This window comes from Protopterus annectens, chromosome 11.part0 (assembly GCF_019279795.1).
Source record: "Protopterus annectens isolate FY-2018-M chromosome 11.part0, PAN1.0, whole genome shotgun sequence".
Lineage (NCBI taxonomy): Eukaryota > Metazoa > Chordata > Ceratodontiformes > Protopteridae > Protopterus > Protopterus annectens.
The window spans coordinates 1,005,755,147-1,005,782,896 of record NC_056745.1 but is presented as its reverse complement, the minus strand read 5'-3'; the positions used below and the strand labels follow the sequence as shown (position 1 = coordinate 1,005,782,896).

General features: G+C 37.5%; 1 protein-coding gene across 1 annotated transcript in view; it reads left to right on the top strand.

The window, feature by feature from the left end:
* TAFA5 (TAFA chemokine like family member 5) overlaps positions 1 to 27,459 on the top strand; it is a 1,356,938-nt gene extending 1,329,479 nt beyond the window's left edge. Inside the window, exon 4 of the mRNA XM_044088373.1 lies at positions 25,020 to 27,459. Coding sequence (XP_043944308.1) covers positions 25,020 to 25,028 — 9 coding nt within the window. The 3' untranslated portion in view covers positions 25,029 to 27,459. The remainder of the gene's footprint in view (positions 1 to 25,019) is intronic.
* The last annotated feature ends 291 nt before the right edge of the window (positions 27,460 to 27,750 follow it).

The following is a 27,750-nucleotide window of genomic DNA, read 5'->3' as shown; positions in this document are numbered from 1 at the left end:
TGGACAGTATCTCATGAAATGCCACCAGATTATATAAGGAGGATCTTTCCTTTTTAGGACCATATTGGTCTAAGTATGTTAGTCTAAGTTCATTTACTAGCTCCTTCACAATTTGCAGTGAAAACGAGTTCTGATGTAGTATTTCTCTTATGTATGGGACCACTGTAATGTGAAGGCTGAATTGTGGAATATTTCCACCTGCAATTAGTGAATTTTCTAGAGTACCTAAGGATTTCATTAGGGTCATTGGTTTACAGGGATAAAACCCTTTCTTTCACCAGATGCCCAAAATTTAATTAGATGGATGGGAAATGATTGAGCAAATGGTGGATGATGGGTGTGAGTGGCAAATGCCGGCCAACCTCTCCTGGGGAGGGGGTGGCAGCTTCTTCACAGATTTTACAGCCCTCCAGATATCAAACATATGTTTGGATTCCAGTCAGGACAAAGACTACAGAGCTCAGGCTTCACAGTCCCAACCAGCAGTGCCCCCCTCAGGTGCCCAGTCCTGTGGTCAGCTGTGAAGATCACCATAGACAAGTACACTGGGTACATGGGGAAAATGACAGTATGTGTGTGACGGAAGAGCCTCATCATTTTTCTGAGAGATGTGTCTGACTTGTGTGAGCAGCTCATGGTCCTGAACCCTTTCACCCCACCAATGTCTGCAAGGAAAGTCAGACCTGGAAAATGAGCCAAGTGGCATTGTGTAAGTGGTGTGTGCAAGCCAGAAGTACCTATACAGCATCTAGTCCCATGACAGAGGTCCAGTTTGGTCCAAAGAGCTTAAAACTCCAATTATACGTCACATATGCATGTAAGAGGCCAGAATATTGGAGATTCTACACACCCATCAGCATAAGTGCCACAGCTGAGAAATGTATATATGTTTAGGTGTTATTAAATGGATTTTGTCTTGATCTTTTATTGACCATTTAATCTGGACATAGATAGAACACTACTGATTTCATACTGTACAACCAATTCCCAGCAGTATCATTGCCAATAACTTGGCCCTGTCTAATATGAATGATAACCTACCTAGTTTAGAGATGTAAAATTATTTTATAGTGCATGGAGCACATTGATTGCACTCCAAAATTAGGTAAACTTGTAAATTGCTTATCTTGTGCAAGACCCAAGAGTAACATTGCTTGGGTGGGGGTGGGGCGGTTGTAACAATTTTTGTACCCCACCAACCACTGTTATGAGTGGGTATTGTGCTAGAAAGTCTGCTTGGCTCTCAACTCTGTCACTCAGGATTTAAGTCTATCAAAAATGCCAGAAATACTGTTTCGCTCTTCCTACTGTTCAGAAAATGCATATCAGTACAGAACCTGTTGCTCCACTAGTTTTTTTAAGTGAATTAAAGCAATATTTATTAACTGTATATGATTTTCTTTGTTTGTTTCCATCCCCACATCATTCACAAGAAATAAGCTGAAAGGTCTGCGTCTGTCTGTGTGACAGCTCTTACTAATTGCGTTACCAGCTTTCGCTGCCAGTAAAACACTTCATACTTCTTTTTCTTATTATGTAACTGGTAGTACATGGAGTAGATAGAGCTCTAGGCACTACAAATAGTTATGATTAGGTCTGACAGATCATAACCTTTATTATGTGTTCTTGACATGAATGCAAATAGTAATTTCTGGAACTTCAATCTAATAAGCCTGGTTATTATCAGAGACCCAGTCATAATACTCTATGTTACAAACAGCTGTTGAAAAGGTCACGTAATTACCAACACAATTACACTTGCTAGTATTTTCAAAAGAAGTAGTACTGCACCTTTGTGGCCGATACTGCCAAAAGGAATAAGTAAGGTGAGTTGCACAGCCTGCTTTACAAATATCTTTTCATTTCAAAACACTGTAAAAATGTGTGCCATATAGCTTCATGAATATTATAACTGTGCTTGATCATAATACTAATTTTGAAGTCTGTTCCAATCATTTGTTTATCTGTCTATCTATGTATCTAGCTATCTATTTGTATTTTATTTTTTACATTTCTTTACCTGGTAAGCCCACAGATAAGTTCCTTATTCAATGTCGAACCTGGGACACTGTGGTCAAGTGACTTGCTCAGAGTCACACAGTAGGCAAAAAGAGGTAGAAGAAATCAAAGCTTGTACCATTTTGACCACAGGAAGCAGTCCCTTTACTGTTCAGAATCTTAATCCAATGTGCTAACAGTTTAGTGATACTTTTTACTACAGTTTCATTTCCACGACAGTAGAAATGACATTTACTAAACTGTTGAAAGTAACCCCTTACTGCAGTTCATAAAACATTCTGAATGTCCTTGTTATTTAAGAGGCCAATCCCATGATTGCCTATCACAGCTAATTAAATGATTTTTTTCCCTAAAGGCAATGCTCCTGCAGGGGCAGAATGGGAGCTGACTGTTGCTTACTCTAAAGTACCCATCATTCCCCCTAAACTGCTTGTGTCAGAACAAGCCTTCCCTTTTATCCCACCCTTGATAATTAGTTGCTCCACAGTAGCTCAGATTAAAAGGATAGGATAAAGAGATGTAAAGATAGGTACAGGAGTAAGAGATGTAAAGATAGGTACAGGAGTAGAGTAGGGAGTAGAATACAGTAAAGTAGAGAGTAGAGTAGAGCAAAATAGAATATAAAGCAGAGTACAGTAAAGTAGAGAGCAGAGTAGAGTAAAATAGAATGTAGAGTACAGTACAGTAAAGTAGAGAGCAGAGTAGAGTAAAATAGAATGTAGAGTAGAGTACAGTAAAGTAGAGAGTAGAGCAGAGTAAAATAGAATGTAGAGTAGAGTACAGTAAAGTAGAGATAGAGTAAAATAGAATATAGAGCAGAGTACATTAAAGTAGAGAGTAGAGTAAAATAGAATGTAGAGTACAGTACAGTAAAGTAGAGAGTAGAGTAGAGTAAAATAGAATATAGAGCAGAGTACAGTAAAGTAGAGAGTAGAGTAGAGTAAAATAGAATGTAGAGTACAGTACAGTAAAGTAGAGATAGAGTAAAATAGAATATAGAGCAGAGTACAGTAGAGAGTAGAGTAGAGTAAAATAGAATATAGAGCAGAGTACAGTAAAGTAGAGTAGAGTAAAATAGAATATAGAGTAGAGTAGAGTAAAATAGAATATAGAGCAGAGTACAGTAAAGTAGAGAGTAGAGTAGAGTAAAATAGAATGTAGAGTAGAGTGCAGTAAAGTAGAGAGTAGAGTAGAGTAAAATAGAATATAGAGCAGAGTACAGTAAAGTAGAGAGTATAGTAGAGTAAAATAGAATATAGAGCAGAGTAAAGTAGAGAGTAGAGTAGAGTAAAACAGAATGTAGAGTAGAGTACAGTAAAGTAGAGAGTAGAGTAGAGTAAAATAGAATGTAGAGCAGAGTACAGTAGAGAGTAAAATAGAATGTAGAGTAGAGTACAGTAAAGTAGAGAGTAGAGTAGAGTAAAATAGAATGTAGAGTACAGTACAGTAAAGGAGAGATAGAGTAGAGTAAAATAGAGTATAGAGTAAAGTAGAGGCTATTTGGCTAGAAGCATGGACAGATGGGTCTTTTATTTAGGAACACTTTAACTGTCCTTGACATTATTTAAGGTTTCCTATCCTGTGGAACCTTTATTCTCTATTTTTCAAAGCTGATAGAGTGCATTTTATCTCCCTGGTGATTTGGAAGGATCTTGTAGTATAATTATATTCTGATTTTGAGATCTCACTTCTCTTGTTAGTGTTGTGCCACTACAGAAGATTACTAATGGTGAGATATATTTCAGGTTTATAAAGGATTTTTGTGTTACTTGAGGTGAGAAAAGTTATGCTGCTTTGTGGTTCTAGCCAACCTAGTTTACTGAGGTCTATAGTGAGGTATATTTTACTGGGGAGATTGATAGCAAATTTAGGAAATGCATTATAAATTTCTTTTAACTTAGTTGTTCAGTTGGAGGGTGATTAGTATCAAAGATACCTATAGAAGGCAGAGAAGTACGTTATTAACATTGTTCTTAGAGGTAGGGTTGGCTTTGGAAAGAATTCCTAACTTTTGTTTTGTTTTGTTTTGTGCATGACATAATTGCTGGGCTCAGTAAATTTTAGGTGTTGGTCGAGCTTCATTACTATTAGTTTTGTGTGGAGTATAGGTCATGTGATGGTTTTGTTTAATGAGATAATGCTAAGGTAATTTGAGATGACTCTTGTAGAGGTAGTAGCAATCAGAATTCACTTTGTGTTTTTATTATGCAATTTTACATGGAAGGAAAAGATTCCTGAGTGATAATGAGGAGTTGTGGTGTATCACAAGAAGAGATATCATTGTGAAGTCCTGAGATTATGTCCTCCTGTTCACATGTTATCTGTCTGTCTGTCTGTTCAATTATTCATGTATTATATACATATGTGTTTACATTAATTAATTTGATAACTTAGCAAACTCTGCGAAGACCTTTAAATGTTTTATCATTACCTTCTTTTTGTGTTAGCAGTAGGTCAGTTTTAAAAGCACTTAGCTTAATAAAAAATAATAAATAAATAAATAATTTGATATCTAGAACTTAAGGTTATTATTTGCTGCTAGAGTCTGCCTGATGAGATATAAATAACCTACCGATAAACCTAGCTCATAAATTATTGAGATATCATTAAAAGAATATTAAGTAATTCTGAAAAAAAAAAGAATTTGTTCAACACTATTTTAATTGATCCTGTAGACAGTGTTAACAAAAAACGCTTCTGATTTTAAAGTGCCCAAAAGAAGAAAAGTAGATTAAAATCTATACTCAACTAGATGGCATCATTACAGCAGAAAATGTGGATGACCTTGGGCAAACTTCAAGTGCAGTTTAAGGATATGAAAGCTAAAATTCAGTCCACTAAAATGCCAAGCTTTTGTTGAAAATCAAGTGATTGAAGGAATTAAAATAAGACTGTAGGGCAAAACTGAATACAATCCATTTTTTTGCTTGTCTTGATGAGCTACTCTACATAATTATCCCTGTATTGTGGTAAGTGACTAATAGTAACTTATTTTATCCCCAAACCAAATGCTGGGACAGACAGACTGACATGACTTGTTTTCTTTCTCTTTTCCACATTGTACTCTGTATTTCCCTGAAAATGATATTGTTCTGTCCCAATGTCCCTTGTCAGTTATTATTTCTGCTCAGTTAGAATATAAGTACTCAATATTATCACATACTTTCAGAACATTTGGTCAAACAGTTTTAATTTTCCTGTCATCACATAAGCTTGTGAACTTAACATTCTTTTGCAGCTATATACATACCTCATTTCATGCATAAACTGCAGTAAATAAGTTGTTTATTTTAAGATGTAAGCCTTTGTTAGTTTCAGATCATCTTGAAGGTACTTCTCCATCTTTGTTCCGCCGTTCATGCAGAGAATCAAATATCTTGCTATTTCAGTTTTAGATGCTCAGTACATTGTGACAACAGAGCTGACTTGTCTCTTCACAGCAAGTCTGCAAACCCAGCAACTCACAAGGTTTATGACCCAATCAGAAGAGAATGACTCAAGGCTACAAATAGTTTGCCATGTAGGCTTTTTTTTATGGTCCAAAGTCCTAAATTTAATAGGCCACATGATGTGGGAGCCAAAGACTTATATTCCCAAAGAAACTTCCAGAACAGCTGCATAAATGCAACACTGCATGCAATAGGAAAGCTGAAAAGCACTGAAATGCCAGTATGATTATAAATAGTTAAAGTCTTGTTTTATTTTTATGAATAAATCATTGTGTGCAAAGTAAGATACTCTCTTGGATTAAACAAAATGATTAAGGTGCAATTGTTCTTTAGCTATCACCTGCCACATATATAACATTACCCAGGCAAGATATACTAAATGATCTCATGTCAGGTAATCAATGTATCAAGCAAAAGATAGGAGACATTTTTGATCCCGTAGTGCATAGCATGAATTCTGTAGTATAGACTGACATCATGATAGACATTAACACTCCTGTGGTACTAATTACTTAAATTTGTTTGAAATAATCTCTTCTGCTTGGCAGGCTAATTCAAAGTGAGCACATACAAAAGTAGAAATAATTTTTTTAGGAAAATCAGCCAGGCTGGTGCAATAGCATTCAACATTTTTGGCTTCGTCTCCAGCACCACTAAAACAATATAATAAACTACAAGATCTAAATAACTAAGGATAAGTTAGCAACAAGTGGTTTTGACTTCCCAGTTAATTAAAAGGACTTGATAGTGAGTTATGAATATAAATGGATAACCCTTGTATATGTCAAAGTAAATTATCAGCTTACAGATCTATAAAACTGAATTTTCCATAAAGGAATGAAGAGGAAAGAGTAGTTGAATATACAAATATGACGGAGAATAATAGATTGAAAAGCTTTACCACAAAATTATTTGCAATATCTGCAATGTCATTAATATCGTACCATAGTGTAATCATTTTTAGAAGAAAGATTTAACGTTAATTCTACGCTCTAAAGGACTAAGTAGTCAGTTGTACCCAACAGAACTACCTAGTGTATCCATACTTCATCATTAATAATCTGAATTACAGTACTAAAAAATCTGAGAGCCTTTCACTGTACTCAAGTCTGGTGTTTGGTGTATACATATTATAATTCATTTGTAACTGCTGTTGGAGAAACTAAATGAGTCTCAAAGTAATAAGAATTTTGGCTATAAACATAAGCAGAAAAGTCCCTTACAAACACAGAAGGAAAACTATCAAAAAAGGAATGCAAAATTCATAGTGTGTTAATAATTGAAAACGAGTGGAACAGTTAAATCTATCAACAATATAAGTAATAATTTTGATATTGAAAAGACATTGCTGGTTTCAGTAATAAGCAGACAGAAAGAAATGCCTAAAAGGCTTGCCATTAAAAACATTATAACAGAGAGAAAAGTAATTGCTAAGCCTTCTACTGATTGTGCTTTGCTTCAAACTATGTTATATCTAGACACTGTCATTATCAATATGAAAACTGAAACATCAGCACATAGAAAGTCTGAAAAATACATTATTTGGAGAAGGACTAATAAGGATCTTGACCCCAAACAAAAATTGTTTTAGAATAAAATTATTTGTTTTCCTTCATTATTCTGACTTACATTACTTATTTTTCTTCACTATAGCAAAGATCTTTGGTCTTGTTATTTGAAAAAGTTGCCATTTATAAACATCACAAAATAATTCTCTCAAATAACTCTCTCTGTATATGTCTATACTTACGTCTGTCTATATCTATAGATCTTGATTGATATCGATGCATGCACATATATTGCCTTTTAGTCTTGCTAATATTACTTGAAATCAGGGGCATAATATCTTTTCTAGCACTTATGGTAGTGCAACCAAGGAAACAGTAACTGCATGGCTGCATGGAGGTGAAACTCCTACTTTTTGGGGTGAGGCAGTTAAACCACAATGTAAATGCATTGTTTTCATTTGAGCACTAGTGGGGATGTTTTGTATTGTGTTCTGTGTAATGGTCAGAAAAATATGTGTGTGAACCTTCTTGATTGAGAGTACAGATGTGTATTGTTTTTATTGTTGGTGTACTTGACATTTACTGTGCATGCATATTAATGCATGTGCCGTGATGATGTGTATTGCAGTCTTTTGTTTGCATCAGATTTTTTAGTCATAGAAATTTGTTTGGCATGTTCTTGGCTGAATGAAGTGCCATTCAGGAGATGATCTTCTTCTTCTTCCGGCTTTTCCCGGCTAGGGGTCGCCACAGTGGATCACCTGTCCGCTCGTGATTGGCAGTGGAGTTTTATGGTGTCGAGTTCCCAGCCCATCGCCCAAACTTCCACAGAAGGCACACAAACACACACCTAGGGTCAATTTAGAGTGTTCAATCCACCTACAGCATGTCTTTGGGATGTGGGAGGAAACCGGAGCACCCGAAGGGAACCCATGCGACCATAGGGAGGACATGCACAGAAGGCAACGCCAACCACTGCACCACCATGGATAGGTCTATAATGGATGATTGAACTGTCAAAAGTTCAACTGTCATATGGTTGACACCATATGATCGAATTTTTGAAAGTTTGAACATTTAATGGACATCTCTGTACAGTGCAGAACGGTAAGTTTTCTCTTTTCTGCACTGTAGTGCAATCTTGCAGTTGGTATATTTAAAGAGCAGGGGAGTGGGCACATCCCCCCATGTTGGGGGTGCAGGGGGGCTTGCCACCCTGCTTAAAACATTTAGGTAGGTTATTTGTGTAGTTTATTTTTTTATTAGATTTTCAAACTTTTAAAAGTTCGATCATATGGTGTTGACCATATGACAGTCGAACTTTTGAAAGTTCGATTATGTAATGTAGACCCATATCGATACACACGTGTTTGCACTTAGACACACACACACACACACACACACACACACACACACACACACATGCAGACATAAGCCACATACATATATAAACAAAATGTATGTATATTAATTAAAAATATTTATTAAATTTACAACTTAGCTTTATGTGACTTACTTATGACATACTGAACATGCTGTCTGCCTGGTATGTAAGCAAAAAACCCTTTTGATAAGCCTATTCTACATCCAGAAATCATTAGTAATATCATACTTATCAAGCTTGCACAGATTTTTTTTTTAATTGGCATAATAATATTCATCATACTTCTCAACTGTTCAGGTTTTCTCAGAAAATATCTAGATTTATTTCTTCATATTTTTAGGACTGTTCCTCATAAAATTTGTAATTTTCTGGCAAATCTCTGAGGATTGAAGTCAGCAAATAATGACACACATTTGCATTTCAGAGTTCATATCGTTCAGAAAATGCATGCCAACACAAATCCTGTTATTCTAGCAACTTCCCAAGTTCATAAGAGCAATATTTAAAATCTGTCCTTGTTTTTGGGCCTTTGTCCCCCATCATTTTTGGCTTTGTCCATATTTCTTGCTCGAAGAGGATGAGAGGTATGATAGTCATTTACATAGTAGGCTGACATATAGCAAAATAAATCCTTGCCAGAAAATGTTGCTTCTGTTTTTGTAATGAAGGTGAATCACAACAATATACAAAATAGCACTGGAATCTTTTTAGAGGTACAGAATGAGATATTTCTTAGTGAGACATGAAACTTTGTAGAGCAAATTGTGCTTGGAAAACCAGTATAGGGTTTGTTTTCATTTCATTACATAAAGAAAATGGCAGTTATTTCTGCTGTTTCATGATAAATATTGTATTGCAGATACAGTATCATAGCGTTGCACAATATCTCCAGCAATAGGAGGAAATATATGATTTTCAATTTTTTAGCAGGTTGAAACAGTCCATCTCAGCACAATCCTGTGAAAAGTGAGAGACCTGGTAGTCCTAACTATGACTTTAAACTAGAAAGATAGATACATTTGTAGATAGACAGACAGAAATGGAAAGATGGACATCTTGTGTTTCTACTTCAAGGGAGCTGCCCTTACCAGCAAGAACTTCAGTGGGTTATTTTTTAGAAAGTCACTAGATGGCAATATAGATCCAATTAGTTTAATCAATGCCTTTTGTGCTTCATTTTCTTAACTTACGTTGAGCCAAGATAAAACAGATTTGAGTAAAATATTCTTAATACATTTGTTATTGTGTGTGCATATGTGCGTGTGCCTCTGTGTCTGCGTGTTAGTCTGCATGTCTGTGTGTGTGTGACAGAGTCATTGTTATATATTTCCATATGTCATTAACATTTTACCAGACCGATTAAATGATACATTTAGTAAACGCAGCTAATGAACATTACACACACTAAGCTTTGCTTTATGTGTCTTTGCTTTCTTCATTTTATTTTCATCTTTTTTTTTTTGTTTGGAAATAATACAGGCGGTGGCAGTCTTATTAACCAAGTGTTCTGCACATCGGCTGTAAAGTCAGATCTAAGCAATGTTTTAAAATACATCTTCTTCAAGTCTTAAGTGTATTTGCACCAGTTTGTTTCTGTGTTATCACATTTCACAGTGCACATAACAGAGAAAAGTATTTAGTAGTGACATGTTTATGTCAACACATTTCTGCAATCATAAAACCAGATTTATTTAACAACTATGAAAAATATAACAGTAAGGAATCTTAAGATACGAGGACATCATTTCAAGTTATTTCACTATGTGAGTCATTGTTTTTATATTCCCTGTACTTAGATGTCCTACATTACTGGCATATTCTTAAGAGTATGAATGTGTGTAGGAAAGCATGGCAGTGATGTACATACAGATATACATATGGATATATACATGAATATAGATATACTTGTGTGTGTGTGTGTGTGTGTGTGTGTGTGTGTGTGTGTGTGTGTGTGTGTGTGTGTGTGTGTGTGTGTGTGTGTGTGTGTTTGTTTTGTGTGCATCTATGTATATATGTATACATGTAGTATAATATATTGACAGAGAGAAAGATATGCACAGATAGGTGTGAAACTTTGTGTGTGTGTGTGTGTGTGTGTGTGTGTGTGTGTGTGTGTGTGTGTGTGTGTGTGTGTGTGTGTGTGTGTGTGTGTGTGTGTGTTTTGTGTGCATCTATGTATATATGTATACTACATGTAGTATAATATATTGACAGAGATAAAGATATTCACAGATAGGTGTGAAACTTTGTGTGTGTGTGTGTGTGTGTGTGTGTGTATGTGTGTGTGTGTGTGTGTGTGTTTTGTGTGCATCTATGTATATATGTATACTACATGTAGTATAATATATTGACAGAGAGAAAAATATGCACAGATACGTGTGAAACTTTGTGTGTGTGTGTGTGTGTGTGTGTGTGTGTGTGTGTGTGTGTGTGTGTGTGTGTGTGTGTGTGTGTTTGTGTGTGTGTGTGTGTGTTTGTCTGTGCTCATACCTGCACTTTGAAAGGTATTTGAATGTACAGAGAAATGGTGTATGAACACATTTAAAATCTATATTTTCATACTGTAATTTGATTATAATTTATGTACACATTTAAAAGTATACAAAGAAATCAAACCTAATAGGTGTGCCTCATATTAAGAATAATCATTTTGTATAATTTTAGTTTTTAACAAATATATGTGATCAGAAGTCAGAGATAAACTAGTTATCTTAGTTGTGATTGCCTTTACCCTTCTCTTTGCTGCTTCTGCCTTTTGTCTTATCTGTAATACCAGGTAACTGTTGTGTGCATTCTGTCCACACCTGTATACTCTGCTACTCTGCTATTTATCTTTTTGTAGCATCTATCTATACACCACCACCCGCCGCTTTCTTCAATATCCATTTCTACTTCTAACCATAACAGTAAAGTAATTCTACATTGTGATATTTTTTCTAGATTTGTTTAATTTTTGTTCTTGAAGTATTACCAATGCTCTGCTGTGAGGCTGATATTTTGCTGTCTGCTACTGCTCTGTATGCAGTCAAGTGATTGGTTTAGCACTGCTATGGATGCTGTGTAGGAATGATAAACTACCCTAAATGTTTGTTAAGCTTGTGTTTGTTTTAGCACTGCTACTTTGCCAGGCATTACTAAATAGCATTGTTACACATGAAGCACTGTAGAGCAAATGCTCTTAGGAACTAATTCATGGTACCCCCATGAGGGTAACCTACTGGCGGACAAAACTCTAGAGTTTTGACTGCCTGATTTTCAGCTCACTAAAGATTGTAAGTCACTGTTGATGAGTTGCCCTGGAAGTGATTCCCTTTGGGGAGAATGTTCTTTTTCAACAAGTTGGTGTTTAAAAGTTTGGTGTAGGGTGACTTGCCCACTGCAAAAACACTTTAACAGGTGTTTTTTTGTCAAGTTATTTTCAGAAAAGGCATTTCAAGAATCCTCAGTGCAGTCACTTTCATCACAGTTGAAATGCCTAGTGATACATGCTGAAAATATTATTACCTGCTAAATACCTAAATATCGGATGTGTTTATGTTGTGATTTGCTTTACCTCTTAATTTCCTTTATATATTTTGTTCTCTTACATTATTACTGCTGTACTAGGTTTGGACACTCTCTCTTTCTCTTGTTCGCATTCCATTGCTAATAAGATGTTTGTTTTATAATGTGTCATACAGATTGTCTATATGTTATTAGTTCTCTGCATGTAAAACACTTGACTGTTGGACAAGTATTTCATGTCTCTTCCTTCATTGTTAGAACAGTTTTTGCTCTCCCTCTTTGTTTTTCCTTTTGGTATAACACAGCCTCTCCCTGTAATTTATTACTGAAGTTTGGTGAGAATTGAACATTTTAGTTGCAAATGGTAGCATACTTTACCTGCCAGGTAGCCAAGGAAAGTTCATGCTTCCTCTCCAGCAATCTTGTTCATAGGTTCATTGGTGCAACCCAACCCAATTTTCCCCTGAATTCCTTGGACACCTATATGGTGGGTATGCTAGTAAACAGGTAGCTAAGGGTTGTATGGGTGAGTATGTTAATTTGGGATTAATTTACTTACTGTCAACCTCTGTCCATCAGAGACTTGGGAGCCAGACCATGGGTGAATTTGTAATTTCCCATCCAATGAGTGAGGTCTTTTTTGAATATGATTGGGGTGAACTCTGCTTCTTGTAGATGGGGAGCTTATTCCATAGTATGGGGGGGGGGGGTCTTTTGAGACACATATCCATCTCTTCAGCATATTCTATTTATTTCACAGATAAAAAGTTCAGGTCCTTGGATCTACTGTTTCTGGTGCTGTTTGTTTTGTGGATGTGTAAGAGATCTCTTAGAGCTGCATCTGAGAATGTCTTATATGTTAGGCATAGATCACCTCTCAGTAACCTGTAGGAGACTGAGTAGAGAGATAAGGCCTTAAGGTGATCAGGTAGGATAGGATATTCATACCCTGGATTCCCCTGGTGAGGAACCTTTGAAGTCATTCCTGTGATGTAAATGCCTAGTTAGATACATGCCAAAGGGGCGCTGTACTCAATGATGGGTCTGATAAGGGCTGAGAAGAGTGATACTCTAACTTCCTTGGATCGGGATGCCGTACCATTGCTTATGATTTGAGTGACATAGAATAATTTTCTTACTATTTTGGCTATGTGTTGGTAGAAGTCCAGATCACTGTTGACATATGCTGTTAGAACCTTAACTATTGGGTCAGCTCTTTGGGGTGTTTTATCAATGCAGTAATTAGCTTAAAGGGATGATTTCCAAAATAATATAAATTTCTTTGCACTGAGTTTTAACTCATGGCTTTAGCACCAGTCATGTTTTTGTGTTAGACCCTCTGTAGGATGTTGGTATTGTGGGGGTATCTATGATAGCTCCCAATTTACAGTCATCTGTGAACTTACTGAGCCAGAGGCCTTTGACATTAGCCTTGACTTCCAAGAAGTAGATGCTGGACATGAGCACGCCCAGCATGGAGCCCTGGGGTACCTCACTGGTGACCAGTCTCCTGATGCAGGTGGTCTCACTAATCCTGACTTCTTGGGCCCTATCTGTGAGCCAGCCAGCAAGCCAATGAGTTATATAGTAACTTATGCCTAGTTCTCAGAGTTTTTCAACAATACATGAGAGAGTATTGTTTCATGCTCCTTGGTCAGGTCAGGGTAGGCTTAATGCACAGTTTCCCCCTCATCTGTAGCCTTGGTGACCCTCTCAAAGAATTCTACAAGGTTGAGTAGGCAAGACCTTCCCTTAACAAAGCCATACTGGAATTGGTCCAGTATCTGTAAGTTGTCAGTGTCCTTTTAATGTGATTCTGCTATATTTGTTGATATTGCACTCCCTTTCTTTACTTATTTAATCTACAGTATCCTTTTGACCCCTCCTGAATTCTGCTAATTGAACTCAGTACCTTTGGCTACTAAAATTATTTATTTATGTACAGTTTTGCCAAAATTTCCAAGGGTTTTAAACATCTGAGGAATCTGCCCCACATCCGCAAATGCACATATACACCAAAAGATTTTGGTATACTTCTTCAGTGTACAAAGAATAAACATGGATTATGATTTTTTCCTCCAACATTATGCAGGCCTACATTCACTGCAGACTTGTGGACAAGAATTATCCATCTGATGTCTACGTATGGATTTGGCTTACTGTTAAGTTTTACTATTGTTGTTAACTCCATGCAAAGTAGAAAAAAAACACGTTGTTGTCTTATCTCTAAGATCTCTATTTGTTTCTTTTTTCTATCCTGTCTCTGTGCATCCTGCTTTCTTCTCTCTCACAAATTATGTAGTATTTTCTTCAGCAATTCAGCACTATCCGTTTCTTATTTTTTGTTGCGTTTTTTTTTTTTTTTTTTTTTTTTTTTTTGCTTTTATATTCTGAACTTGATAAACTGCTCATTGTTTTCACTGAAGATACAGTTTTTTTGTTGTCTGTACTCCTATTTCACTTTTGCTTCTCCTGGATTTGTTGTTAATTATCTGCTCTGACCCTGTCTCCTGCTTCCTCCTTCACTGGCTTGTGATTGCCTTTATCCTTCTCTTTACGACTACTACATTTTGTCCTATCTTTAATACCATAGTGTCTATCTACTGCATGCATTATGTCCATGTTCCTGCTGTTTCTCTTGATGAAGCTTTCTCTCCATGCCGTTACCCTCGTCTTCATTCATTCTTACACTCTACTTTTATCCAGGACAGTAAAATAATTCTGCACTCTGTTAGATTTCTGGATTTTATTTTCAGTGTGATGCAGATTGCCTTATTTGAGAATTGTTTTTACCAGTCTTGTCTGGTTTGTCTGCTCTATGCTTGACTTTGCTTTGCTACCCTACCCTACCCTTATGTTCCACCCAACCCATTTATTATCCCTTTATAACACATACTAAGCACCACATCTCCTGCTGGGATCCTCTCAACCTGCTGACACCACTTTTCTTGAATGCTGTATTATCGACAGGAAAAGATCAAAGCAACTATAGCCAACAATGACTTTTTCTCTCCACTGTTATCTGACCTTGGAGTAGGTTTATATAAGTTTGTGGGTATTTGGGGGTTGTCCCCCTCAGACATGGGGAGTGCAGGGGGGGCTTGGTCCTGCGAAGATACTTGTACCATTTAGTAAACAAGTTTTGCCTTTTCCACATTAATCATACAGCAGATAATGAAGGTGTTGTAGATGGATCGACATATATCCCTCATGGTCATCCTGTTAACACCAACCCCATCCATATACTAATCAGTCAAAATCACCATGGTTAGCAGACTCTCCCTCAAACCCATCCCCATTCTTTTGCAGAATCCTGTTCACTAAATTCATACCCCCACGGTTGCTTGTTTTCTTCACAAAATCAAAGTATTGCAATACATAACTCAAACCTTAAAACAATTCAACATCAGTGCTAACTCACAATCCAGCACTGACTTACTGTCCAATGCTTAACTATATCACCATCACCTGTATCTGGGTAACTATTCTGTATTAGTACTTCATAGTACTAATGCCTGTGATGACTTTGTATACATTTACCATACCTGCATCTGACTCTGCTTTTATCAAAACCTGTCACCAAATCTTTCAGCATCTGTACTATGGAATTATACTTACACCAATAATAACCCCATAGGTTTATAGGTTCATAGTTTCATAGGTAAGTACTAGGCTAGCTGTCCTTGCAGGGCATTTTAAGCCTAGCCAATTTCCCTTTTGATGCTTAATTTAAACTATACCATGTGGCGTTAAAATGGCCTTAACCAATCCATGGTCATAATTATATATACCACTAATGACGGCATTATAGATACCATTTACCATACCACAGATAATTTGACTTGACCTATGCATGGGATAAAGCATTTAGGAGCTGCCTTTGTTCGTTAGTAGTACAGGGAGCAGTCATGGGGTAAATTTTCTTTTTCACTTGCAGAGAACTAAGTTGTGTTTGAATATGGACAGGGATGAGTTTGTTTTAATTGGCTGGGGAGTCGGTTTGAGAGCAGCGGTATCCTCTGGGAGATATGCCTACCCCTCCAAACTATTCTGTTGATGCTGCTGAAGAGATTTAGATCCATAGGTCAAGTAGTTTTGATGACATTTGACTTGCTCATCTGTATTAAATCCATGAGTATTTTGTCAGAGGATGCCTTATATGCTAGACACTGGTCACCTAACAGTCTATAGTATATGACGTATAGCAACAGGAAGTTGAGTCGTTGGCTGCAAGATATGTTGTTTAGGCCAAATAAAACAAACTTGTCCATACTTAGTAAGGAATCTTTGTGAGTGTTCCAGTTGTTGCATGTGTTTGGGCAAATACATGCCAAAGGTGGCATTATACTCAATAACTATTCTAATGAAGATGGAGTAAAGGGGGACAGTGACATCCCTAGATCTAAACACAATATCTTTTTTTATAAGCTGTGCAATATAGAAGAACTTTCTTATGACAATGCACACAACTGGTGGAATATTATATCATTGTCCGCTTAAGTTCCCAAATCCATAACAACTGGGTCAAGTTCTATGGACATATTGTCAATATGGTAGTTCCCCAGGATAGATGACTTCCCAAAGGATATGATAAAGTATATTTTTGCATTTAGTTTCAGTCCATGACTTTGGCACCTATTGTCTATTTGGGGAAAAGCTTCCTGCAGGATGGCTAATTTGTTTGGAGATTCCCATTTTTTTATCTCATTGTGCACCACTTCCTACCATCACTAGCTGTCATATACCATCTTAAAACCCCCATCCTTCACTCGCATCATAATTCACTACCATCCACTATTCTCTTCACATGACATCTCATGTTTATAATGCCCAGCCAATGCATTACCTAAAGGTCAAATGTTAATCCTACTAATCCAAACCATGGTACTTGTAGTTGTCCCACTTAACTGAAAACCTAATTGTCCATTCTCCACCATCTCTATAATCTTTACTAAAGTACAATGTTCTGAAGATCTATAGCCCAATGCTTTTTTCAATCCCACTCAAAACAACCTGTCTAGCACTCACAGTCCAGAAACAGACATGTTGTGTCTTTCGGCTTTTCCCGGTTAGGAATCGCCACAGCCGAACTCCGGTCCGCTAATGATTGGCAATAGATCTTTATGTGCCGAGTTGCTGGCCCTGACGTACAACCTTCAACGAAAGTACACCCATTCACGCATGTCTACACACAGAAGACGCTCTAGCTGAGAATCAAACAGGACAACGTCTTACTGTGAGGCGACAACACTACCGCAGCACCACCACCACCGCAGTTTCAAGTAATAAAATAACTCCAAGCAGTGCCTTGAATGCAACTTTTGGGTAGAAAATTTATTAACATAGACATACAACGTGCTTGTAATAAAATAATATAATTCCATTCATGGATAACAGCATTAATATGTTTATACTCACAGAAACCTGGCTAAAACCATTGATTAAAAATTAGGACATTCTACCACAAGGGTAGACAATCCTGTAGCTTGACAGCAAAACAAAAAGAGAGGGCAGAGTAGCCATCATGTACCAAAATACATAAAAATGCCATCAATATCCATGTGAGATACCCACGTTTGACAGTGCCAGACTGTACAATCTGTATCATATTCATATACGTTCCTCCTAAATAATCCACAAATTCTTGAAGATATCCTATCCTGCCTCAAAAAATATTTTCCATGAATCTTTCATGCTTGATGATCTACATAGCAACTGCATAAACTCATTGCAAGCATCTTCAGTGCAGTCACTGAGCCTCTATAACTTTTCTCAGTTGAAGAATACACTAAACAGATTTAACAAGGCCTCAAACATCTTCCCAACTGTAGATTAAATTTATCCCTCCATACCAAGCAAAATCCAAGAGGCAGGTACCCTCCCTGGTGCCCTAAATGATTCCCACGGCTCCCTATTGAAATGTCAGCACTCAAAATGCTGAGTGCTGAAAAGCCAAAAAAAAAAAAAAAAGACCAAAAATACAAGAGAAGAACAAATCTTGAAAATCAATATTCTCCTTAAAAATTCTTTTTATGGGGGGGGGGGGCAAGCCCTCCTCTGCATCCTTCCACACTCCCCAAACTTATATATACCAGCTCCGAGATTCCCATACCTCAGAGAAAAGGGCATATTCTGATATTGGGCATCTCAGACTTAGTATATACAAGTCTAATCTTTAGGCCATTCTGTCTCTGTGTTTTGGGAATTACTCTAAAGGGTCCCAACATTTGAAATGGTTACCATCCCGCATATGCCGTTAGAGAGTGCAGTACTGTCCCTGCCTCTCTGCTCTGTAATCCATTTCATCATTTAACAAACTTTAATTCTGAAAGTTTCATATCCATACTTATGTAACTAAATAAGTGTCCTGCCCTCAAAAATGTAGTACAACATCACTGAGCCAAAAGGCCTCTTAGATCATCAAGCAAACTACTACTAGAAGTCACCAACAGCTACAATAGCTTTGGAGACACACTATATAGTAGTTCAGTGGCTAAAAAACGGAACTCTCTCCCCACTAGCATACAAAACACATTGTCCAAAGCCTCCTTTAAAAACCTCATTAGGCAACATCTCAAGCAAAGTTGCCAGTGCCATAACTGCTCCCCATGCTAGTGAAAGCGGATAAGGTACACATACTAAACCTAAAGTACTTGATAACAGTTTTCACTCTTACTCACGAACACTGGCTAATGTACAATGTATGTATTCTACCTATGTTCCAAATTTCAGCTGTATACCACAAATCTATTAATTACCTTTATTTTTAAATTAATGTTTTCTTGTTTGTTCTCTCCACTGTAACTGTTAATGTGCTACATGTCACTGTAAAAAAAAATGTCTATTGTAATTTGTTTGTATACTGATCATGTCTAAATATCTACATGTATCTGTAATTTTTCTATGTGGAGCTTTTCTCCCTGGGCCTCTGCGGCCTTTTCAGCTCAGTCAGACACTCCCGGTTAACAAATGTAAAATGAAAATAAAATAAAAAAAAAATTGTAACTGCCTCCTACTAAAGTAAAGTACCTCCTTTTAGATAAAGCATCTGAAACCTTTAACTACATTTTGCTAACCATTCTGTGCACACAATCCCCATTTAGATTAAAAAGAGTAAAGTTACATCCAGCCCCTTGGTTTACTAGATTAACAAATTATCTAATGAAAAAATAAGCTATTGCGTGGAAACAGTAACAGACTAGTAAAGCGTCCTTCAACTATCACCACTACAAAAAAAAATGTAATAAAGTCATATCTTAGAAAACAGAGACAAAAACCTGTTATTTAGTCAACAAAATAAATAACCAAACAACCTAAAACATTTCTGAGGATCAATTAACAAACTCCTAAAAACATGAAGTCTTTCTCAGCTGAACTTAATACCACAGGAGAGTGGCAGGAAATTAGCAGCCGGTGTTTACTTCAAGTTCATTGATGCAGCTTTATTACTGGTGAAAAATCAATACTACTACCCAAAGCCTACTTAAACCTATCTTACCTTGACCCTTACAAAAGGTCCCTACAACTGCAGAAATAATAACAATTAAAAAATGCAATAGAGACTAAATCCACTTACTCTAGCAGCAGATAATATTCCTTCAGAATAAATCAGGATAGCTATAATTGTACTAGCCTATTCAGTCTCCATAGTCAATAACATATCCCTACAGCAATCCAATGTCCTTAAAATATGGAAATGGACTTTTATTGTACCCCTACACAAGGACAGCACCTCAAGTGAATTAAATAATTACATATCTATACAGCTATCACAATACTCCAAGTACCTGCTTGGAAAAACCAACTTGCCCCTACACCGCGCAGTTTCTAACCAAGCCATAATACAACAACAGCTTTACTCTCCTTTCTTAAATCTTAGCTCACAAGTTAACAGTAACCAACAAGTCTCAGCAATCATCCCAAATTACAGCATTTGACACACTCTTCTGCTGCCTACTACCTGAATCCATCAAAGACCTCCACCTGTCTGATAGCACCACTCTGTGGTTCAAAAACTACCTTTGTGTCTGAAGCCATTACATCAAATGGCAGACCTCATACTCAACCCTTCTCCCTTTTGACATAGGTGTTCCTCAGGAACTACACCTAGACATTCATTATTCAATATATTCATTCATGGCATGAACACTGAATCCGCCCCCTTCACCATCATTTATGCTGTAATCCTACAATTATCTGTTAAGCCCTTTCCTTAAATCAGTTTTAATCAGTCATTGAAGCTTCATACTCCTCTACTAAGCACTGGCTGCAACAGACTGTCCTAATACTCAATGCTAAAAAGACTAAGATAATACTCTTCTCACTCAAAACCTTGTCACCCAAGCCTTATAGTTTTGTTGTACTATCCTTGGGAAATATAACACTACACATTCACGGAGGCTCTCAATAATAATCTGCTCAAGCAGAAACGCAATCAACCTCCACTCCCCCAACACAACCCAAATGGCACATAGTCCATAGACTCAGTGTGCTACTCAACCACAGCCCATAAGGCAAAACAACGTACCCAACACACTAGTCATAGGTGACGCTATAGTCAGGCACACTGATGTCCCACTCACTAGGCTAAACAAGGAGAAGGTTACTGTCAACTGCCTGTTGGGTGCCAAGATCCACCACATAACCCATGCACTCAGGTCACTCCACAACAAGTACAAATATGACTCTGTCATTGTCCATGTTGGTGTGAATGACCTAAGAAGTACCTCCCTGGATTACATGAAAAGAGACATGGAAGAGCTCTCCAGTCTTGTAGCCCAGGCAGGTATGACCCTTGCTCTGAGTAGCATCTTGCCATTGCCCAGAATGATACCGCAGTACAAGGACAAAATGATTGACTTCAACAATTTTCTAAGCTTCTCGTGTCATTCTAAGGGGATTCCAGTATCTGTCTGGCTGGGATGACATGGTTGATAGACCATCATGCTTTGCCAGAGATGGCCTGCAACTGTCAGCCCTGGGATTCTGGATACTGGCTAAGGCTCTTGCCATCCCTATAGTGCCTTTTTTAGGCAAGGTAAAAAATGACAAATTCACCACCATAACAGGAATAGGCAAGCAAAAACTGAGGGTAATGCTACTCAATGCTAAAAGTCTAAATTTCAAAATGCACTCCCTCAAGGCACTCCTTAAAATGGAGAACATCAATATCTGTGCAGTGACTGAGACCTGGTTCAAGGCTCCAGAGTGCACCCCTGCATTACCAGGCTATAACTCATACCACACTTTTCGGCCATCTAATCTGGACCGGGACACCAAAGGCGGAGGTGTATCCATATTCATTAAGGATAGCCACACCACCAGGCTAGTTACTCAGCATAATGCTTCCGAGGTTATCCAAGTGCAACTAACTCTGTGCAAAACTGCAATCCAAATTGTAGCTTGCCACAGATACCCCACCATGCCCCAGGATTTCCACTCCTCTTTTCTTGATATACTGGAAAATATTAGGGTTCAACTAAACACCCTAATAATGGGCGATTTCAACTACCCCACCATTAACTGGGAAAACTACTCATGTACCAACTCTTTCACTCAACACTTTCTGGAATTCATAAATTCTAATGCACTGGATCAACTTATCCACACCCCCACCAGGGGCAACAATATCCTAGACCTAGTCATTACCAACATGAGTGACAGGTGTTCCACACCTGAAGTCAACTCCTAGTTGGTCAGATCCGACCATAAGGTAATCACCCTAGATATCCACATCCCACCCCCCATTAAGGAAACCACAGTAAAACATTTCTCTAAAGCCAACTTCATGCTTCTTAAGACAGAAGTGGCGAACTTCATGACACCCATGCAGATGGACAATACAGTTACATCTGCTGAATCCTGCACAAATGCAGTCTATAAGCACTTATAGAAGTGCATGGATCCGTGCTATCCCAAACAGAACCCAGACCCTATCCACCAAAAAAAGGAAGCTAATTCGGTGGTGCCCTGCCATAAACAAACTGTACAACAGAAGGAAGAAACTGTTGCAAAAGAGAATAAAATCCCATGAGTGGAAGAGCTCCCTGGTGAGCCTCAGTAAGAAGCTAAGATCACTTATTAGATCCTCCAAAGCTAGCTATGAAAACAAAATCACCACTGATTCTTAGGACAACCACAATGCATTCTGTAGCTATGTCAAGAATCTCAATGGCGACACACAGATCTGCTCTGAGTTACAGCACAACGGCACAAAAATGACAGAACCAACTAATATTGCCAACATCCTGGCAGATAGGTTCAATGCTAACTTTACCCCCCTCTCACCCCCTAAAGGGCCCATATCTATACAGGAAGAATGCAGAGTCCCTGTAATCACAACTACGCAGCTAAACATTGTGCTCTCTAAAGCCAAAAACACATCATCCATGGGACCAAACAACATCCCAGGCTGCGTTTTACATGAACTTCAGAATGAACTGGCTCCCCACCTAAGCACCATGTTCACTCACAGCCTCACATTAGGATTTGTGCCCACTGAATGGCACACAGCAAAAGTTATTCCACTCCACAAAGGAGGAGCCAACACTGATCCCGGAAACTATCGCCCTATTAGCTTGACAAACTTGGTCTGTAAGGCCATGTAATGTATCATCATGGAACTCATAAACAAAGACATTGGTAACCTCCAAATTCTGGACCCCACCCAGTTTGGGTTTGTGAAAGGCCGATCATGCCTCTTGAACCTGATTGACTTCTCTGAGGCAGCCACCAAAGCTGTAGACGAGGGTAAGGTGGTTCACACAGCCTATCTTGACCTCACCAAGGCTTTCGACACCATCCCTCATTCTGGAATTATAGATAAACTCACTAAACTAGGTATAAATCCTTACATCACAAGAAGGGTTGCCAACTGGCTCACTGACAGAACCCAAACTGTAAAAGTTGCAAAGTCCAAATCTGACTTCAAACCAGTGACAAATGGAGTACCACAGGGTTCAGTCCTGGGCCCTCCCCTATTTGGTACCTACTTCTCGGAAGTACAGGCTAACACAGAAGGCCTTTGGCTAATGAAGTTTGCAGATGACTGTAAACTAGGAGCCATAGTCGAGTCACCAAATGATGTGGACATCCTACAGAAGGGCCTCACTGAGACAGATGCCTGGTGTCAGAGCCATGGCCTCAAGCTCAATGCCAAAAAGTACATTGTCAACCCCTTTGGTAAAAACTCTGTACCCATGAACTACCACATAGGTGGCAGTCTACTGAACACCGAATGTGTGATAAGAGACCTTGGGACCCAGGTGGACAGTAGTCTCACTTTTGATCATCACATCTCTACAGTAGTCAGGAAATCCTTCTATATGACACACCTCATCACAAAAGGGTTCTCATCCAGGAAAAAAGAGGTCATTGTTCCCCTCTACTTGACACTCATTAGACCCATTATAGAGTACAAATCCCCTTTTGGAATGTACCTCACAAGGCATCTACATCAGCTGGAAAGGCCACAGAAGTACCTCACAAAGAGGATTACTGGCCTCAAACAGATGCCCTACACTGACCATCTCAAAAAATTCCAGCTTTACTCCGTAGCATATCGCCTACTCCGAGGTGATCTCTGCCTAACATATAAAGCTATTATAAAGCTATGTCAAACCCAGAGCTGTTGGACATGCTGCACCTAAAGAAATCCCAATCCCGCCGAGCTACATGCTCTGGGGACCTAAACCTTGTCAGCACAATAAACAGGACATGCTGGAGGGATAGATCCCTATCCCAGAGACTTCCCATACTCTGGAACAAGCTACCCATCTATGTTAAGCAAAGTTCCTCATTCGCACTCTTCAAAAAAATCTTAATGAGTGGATGGGAAATAGGAAATACACCCTGGGATCACTTCTGTGGCTCTGCTTGACAGTGACACATGAAAATAACTTTCTTGGGTGGCGTAAGCCAGGAAACCTTGTTGGCTAGGCTTACTTAGGCCCTTGGGACAATAGCCTAGTACCTACCTATGAACATAGTCTTGAATGCCAAGTTATAAGGTGTCCCCAATGACAATCATCATTGGCTTGACCTACAACATATAAGTAACAACACCATTTAAAAAAAAACACATAATAAATTAGTGGCCCCCTGCAAAGCCAAATATTACCTAACTGAACATGCAATAGAATCAGCTGCCACTTTCTACTTGCTTCCTAGTTGGCTTTACAGATCCAGTATTCACCAATCTACACTCTAATCAACTACATAGACAGGAGCATGCTTTAACAAAACAGCAAAAATTGCAACTGTCCACTGCATTAGGACACACCATTGTATTGCAGTCAAACATCTGAAATGGATGGAGTTTCTAAATTTCCTCAGATATGCCCAACCAAAATTCACTCACTTTATTCTCAACCGTTATTCAAAATGTCACTACTGTTCATCTGGTAATCCCCACCAGAGAGCTATGTTTTCAAGACAAATTCTTTACCTATTACCACAAGTCTTATAATTCATATGGAGATGCACTCTACTACTGTAATGCAGCTAGACCAGGGAACCTTACTCCTCTTTCTCAATGGCAAATTGAGCACTCTTCTGTTATTAAAATGTGCCTCTGAACTATATGCCTCTGTTCAACCATATCTGGCAGTCTTTTCTACAATACCTTCTTCTCTAAGGCTTTCTTTATGTACAACCTATAACTCCTTTTGTTTATATTGTATACATTGTGAATATCCTTCTCAGTGTATGTATAGTATTAATATAAATAGATCCTTTGTCACCTCTGTATAGTTGAATTAGTTTTGCTGTTTAAAGTCTTATGTAAAAAATGTTTGTATTTTGTAGAAACTGACATTATTAGAAACTGACCACATTTACATTGCTGCTTTTGGAATTCCTATTACTGTGTGTTTTAAAATGTTTTGTGGAATGCCTATCGCTATTTGGTTGCAAATTGTTTTTGAGCTTTTTTCCTAGTACCCCACTGAACAGAGGTATTGCATAGTCAAGTCAAGCTTTCTCAGTAAACAAATGCAAATTAATAAATAAACAGAAAGTATTAGGAATAATGCTATCTAAAAGGTTGACTGTAGTATTTCATATCAGTAAGTTGTTTATTTTCTTAATCTACATGCAAGGAATGATGCTATGATTTTGAAATGAGCTGTTCACTGACTTGTTCTTATTGATTTACAGGTCTCCTGACAAAGTAACAGCAACAGCGGCAGCAGAGAATTCCCCCAGAAGTGGTACAAGCTTTGTCTGAGCTGTTTACCTTACCAACTTCACTGCTGTGGATCTCATCCGTTTTACGTCATTAGCTCAAATGTTTGTTCTCTGTATTGCATCAAAAACAGCATATACTTTCTTTACGTTACATGCTGAAATCATTTTTTGCATCATACATCAAACTACTGGACAGAGGAATATCAGAATTATGCTTGGGCATTAGCAATATACATCATGGTTAAATTTTCATCAGTGGTATAAGTCATCACCGGACATGATATTTTCTGCTTTCTGAATCTGAAGAGCTACTGAATTAGAAGGTTAACTTTTTTGCCAATCAGCCTTAGAGAAAGGACTGCATTTGCTCATTGGTGGACATTTAGAGATGTGTATGATAAGTAAAAATACAAAGCAAGACGTTTTCTTGGGTACTGGATTTTCTGGATTACATTAATTTGCCTGTACTCCCAATACAGTAATAGACCAAAGAACAAAGTATAAATATATATATATATATATATATATATATATATATATATATATATATATATATATATACATAAATAAAATGGACACAATCCCATTGTGGACAAGATTAAATGGCTTAAACTGTAGGGGTCCCCAGGAAGATAGATTTTCATTGATGAAATAATGCAGACCAGGGTAAGTCTTTATTAAGCACTACAGATGCTGGAAACTGGTCAAGAAAAAAAAACATCAAAAGAATTTATTGGAGCATGGAGACAAAAGTAACAGCCTGTTTTATAAAATAAAAAAAAAAAAAAAAAACATGCTGTATAAAGGCGCTGTTGTTTCCTCTGTACTTGGAGTGACTTTCTCATACTAAACATATGTTCAGTTTAACAAGTGAGAGATCTATCTTCTACAGTTCCACTTTTGATAGCTAAAGTTGGATATTATTTGCAGAGAGTTTATTTGGTCATCAGATATGACCAGTGTTTCAGCTGATAGACCGCTTGACTCCAGAAAGCAAACTAAAGCAAACATAACTTGTTTGAAAAAGATCATTAAATGTATTTTGAGAAGCCTAAAATTATATATTTAACAGTTTTTATATGTTGTATATTTGTAGAAAATCCTATTTAACAAAGAATGTGGTCACTTTACCAGTCACGGCAGTGGTCCAGCATTTTGTTCATACCTTCAGTTGTCTCTGAAATGACTGGTGTAGTTTGCTTTCTTCCATTGGAAAATCTTTTGAAAATGACCACAAGGAATGCAGTAGAATGAAACAAAAACAGAAACAAAGAATAATGTTTATATATCACATAAATGCATCCAACCCATTGCGCCAATGGAAGACAGATTTTGTGTTTATGTACTGTTAAAATGGAGTGAACAAAATTTTAATAATTTTTCTTTCACGTTTCCGTTTTGTTACCCACTACATGACACATGGTTTACAAAAAAATGCTTTGCCTCAGCAGGACTGTATTTGTAAGAAATGTAGCTGCTATTGGTGTTTTAGTATGTGTGACTGGAGAGACATCTGTTCTGACACTTCAGCTTTAGTAGAGAGTTTCGACATGACTTTCTAGCAGGACATACAGCAATAATGCCCCCTTCTTTCAATTTTAGGAAATACCCTTTAGATATATGCATGGCATGGTATAAAGAAAGGAGCCTTAGACAAATAACTTGTCGTTTTTCATATAGAACTATAAAAGATATGAAACTTTACACACTGGTTGAAATAGCTCTCCAATGCTTTTCAAGAAATGTTTGTCATAGTACACAAGTGTATACTGTTCACATATAAGGGAGATCATAAACATACCCAAATGGAACAAACAAAAAATATTTTTCCCCTAATCCATTGCCACTGAAGGAAACTTGTTAACATTATTGTATTAAAGCTCAGTACTATGGATTTCATTACAGATGGCACACATACAAATTAATTTTATTTCCATTAATTGATATTTTGCTGTAGTACATGCATATGGAATTCAGACTGCAAGGTCACCATTCTCAGCTTCAGTAATATTTATTCATGTTCATTCCACCAGCATTATCAGCAAACCTAAATCCATTAGCTATAAGTGTCCAATACCTAATGAATCCTGGAAGCAGAGGTGTGAGTGGTGTGATAAAAAGTGGCAAACAATCAAAATTCAGCCTGAAGGTCAAGCAGGTAGCTCTTTCCACCAAAAATATATTGCTGTTGATTTCACTTCACTGAATAATTGGGTTGTTTTGCCTGATTTAGTGAGCACAGAAAAATACACAGATGTCTTGTGCATTCTATTTTATTTGACACTTTCTAGTGTACTAAATGCCTTTACCTAGTGCCACCTATTTAAAACATCACTTTTGTTACTTTATTTTCTTTTGTGTTCTATATGATGCAGCTAAATTATGGAAATAAAATCAAACCCTTTTATAACCAAGCCTTCTTTTCTCTGATCAAACACTTTGGAGTCCTCAAAAACTTTATTGGCATTCTCTTCAGAACACTAGACAATCAGAACTTGATCATATGTATACTTTTATTCTTAGCTCATGGGTTCAACAGAAGTAGATTTTCTTAAATTAAAATGTTCTTGCATCTTTCTTGTTTATGACTTTTTGCAGAGAGAAGTCCCTCCCATCACTTTCAACATTTATTTGATGACATTCCTACTGAATTTAGAAATGAATGCATATATGGTTTAAATGGAAAGCCTTGATGGTATAT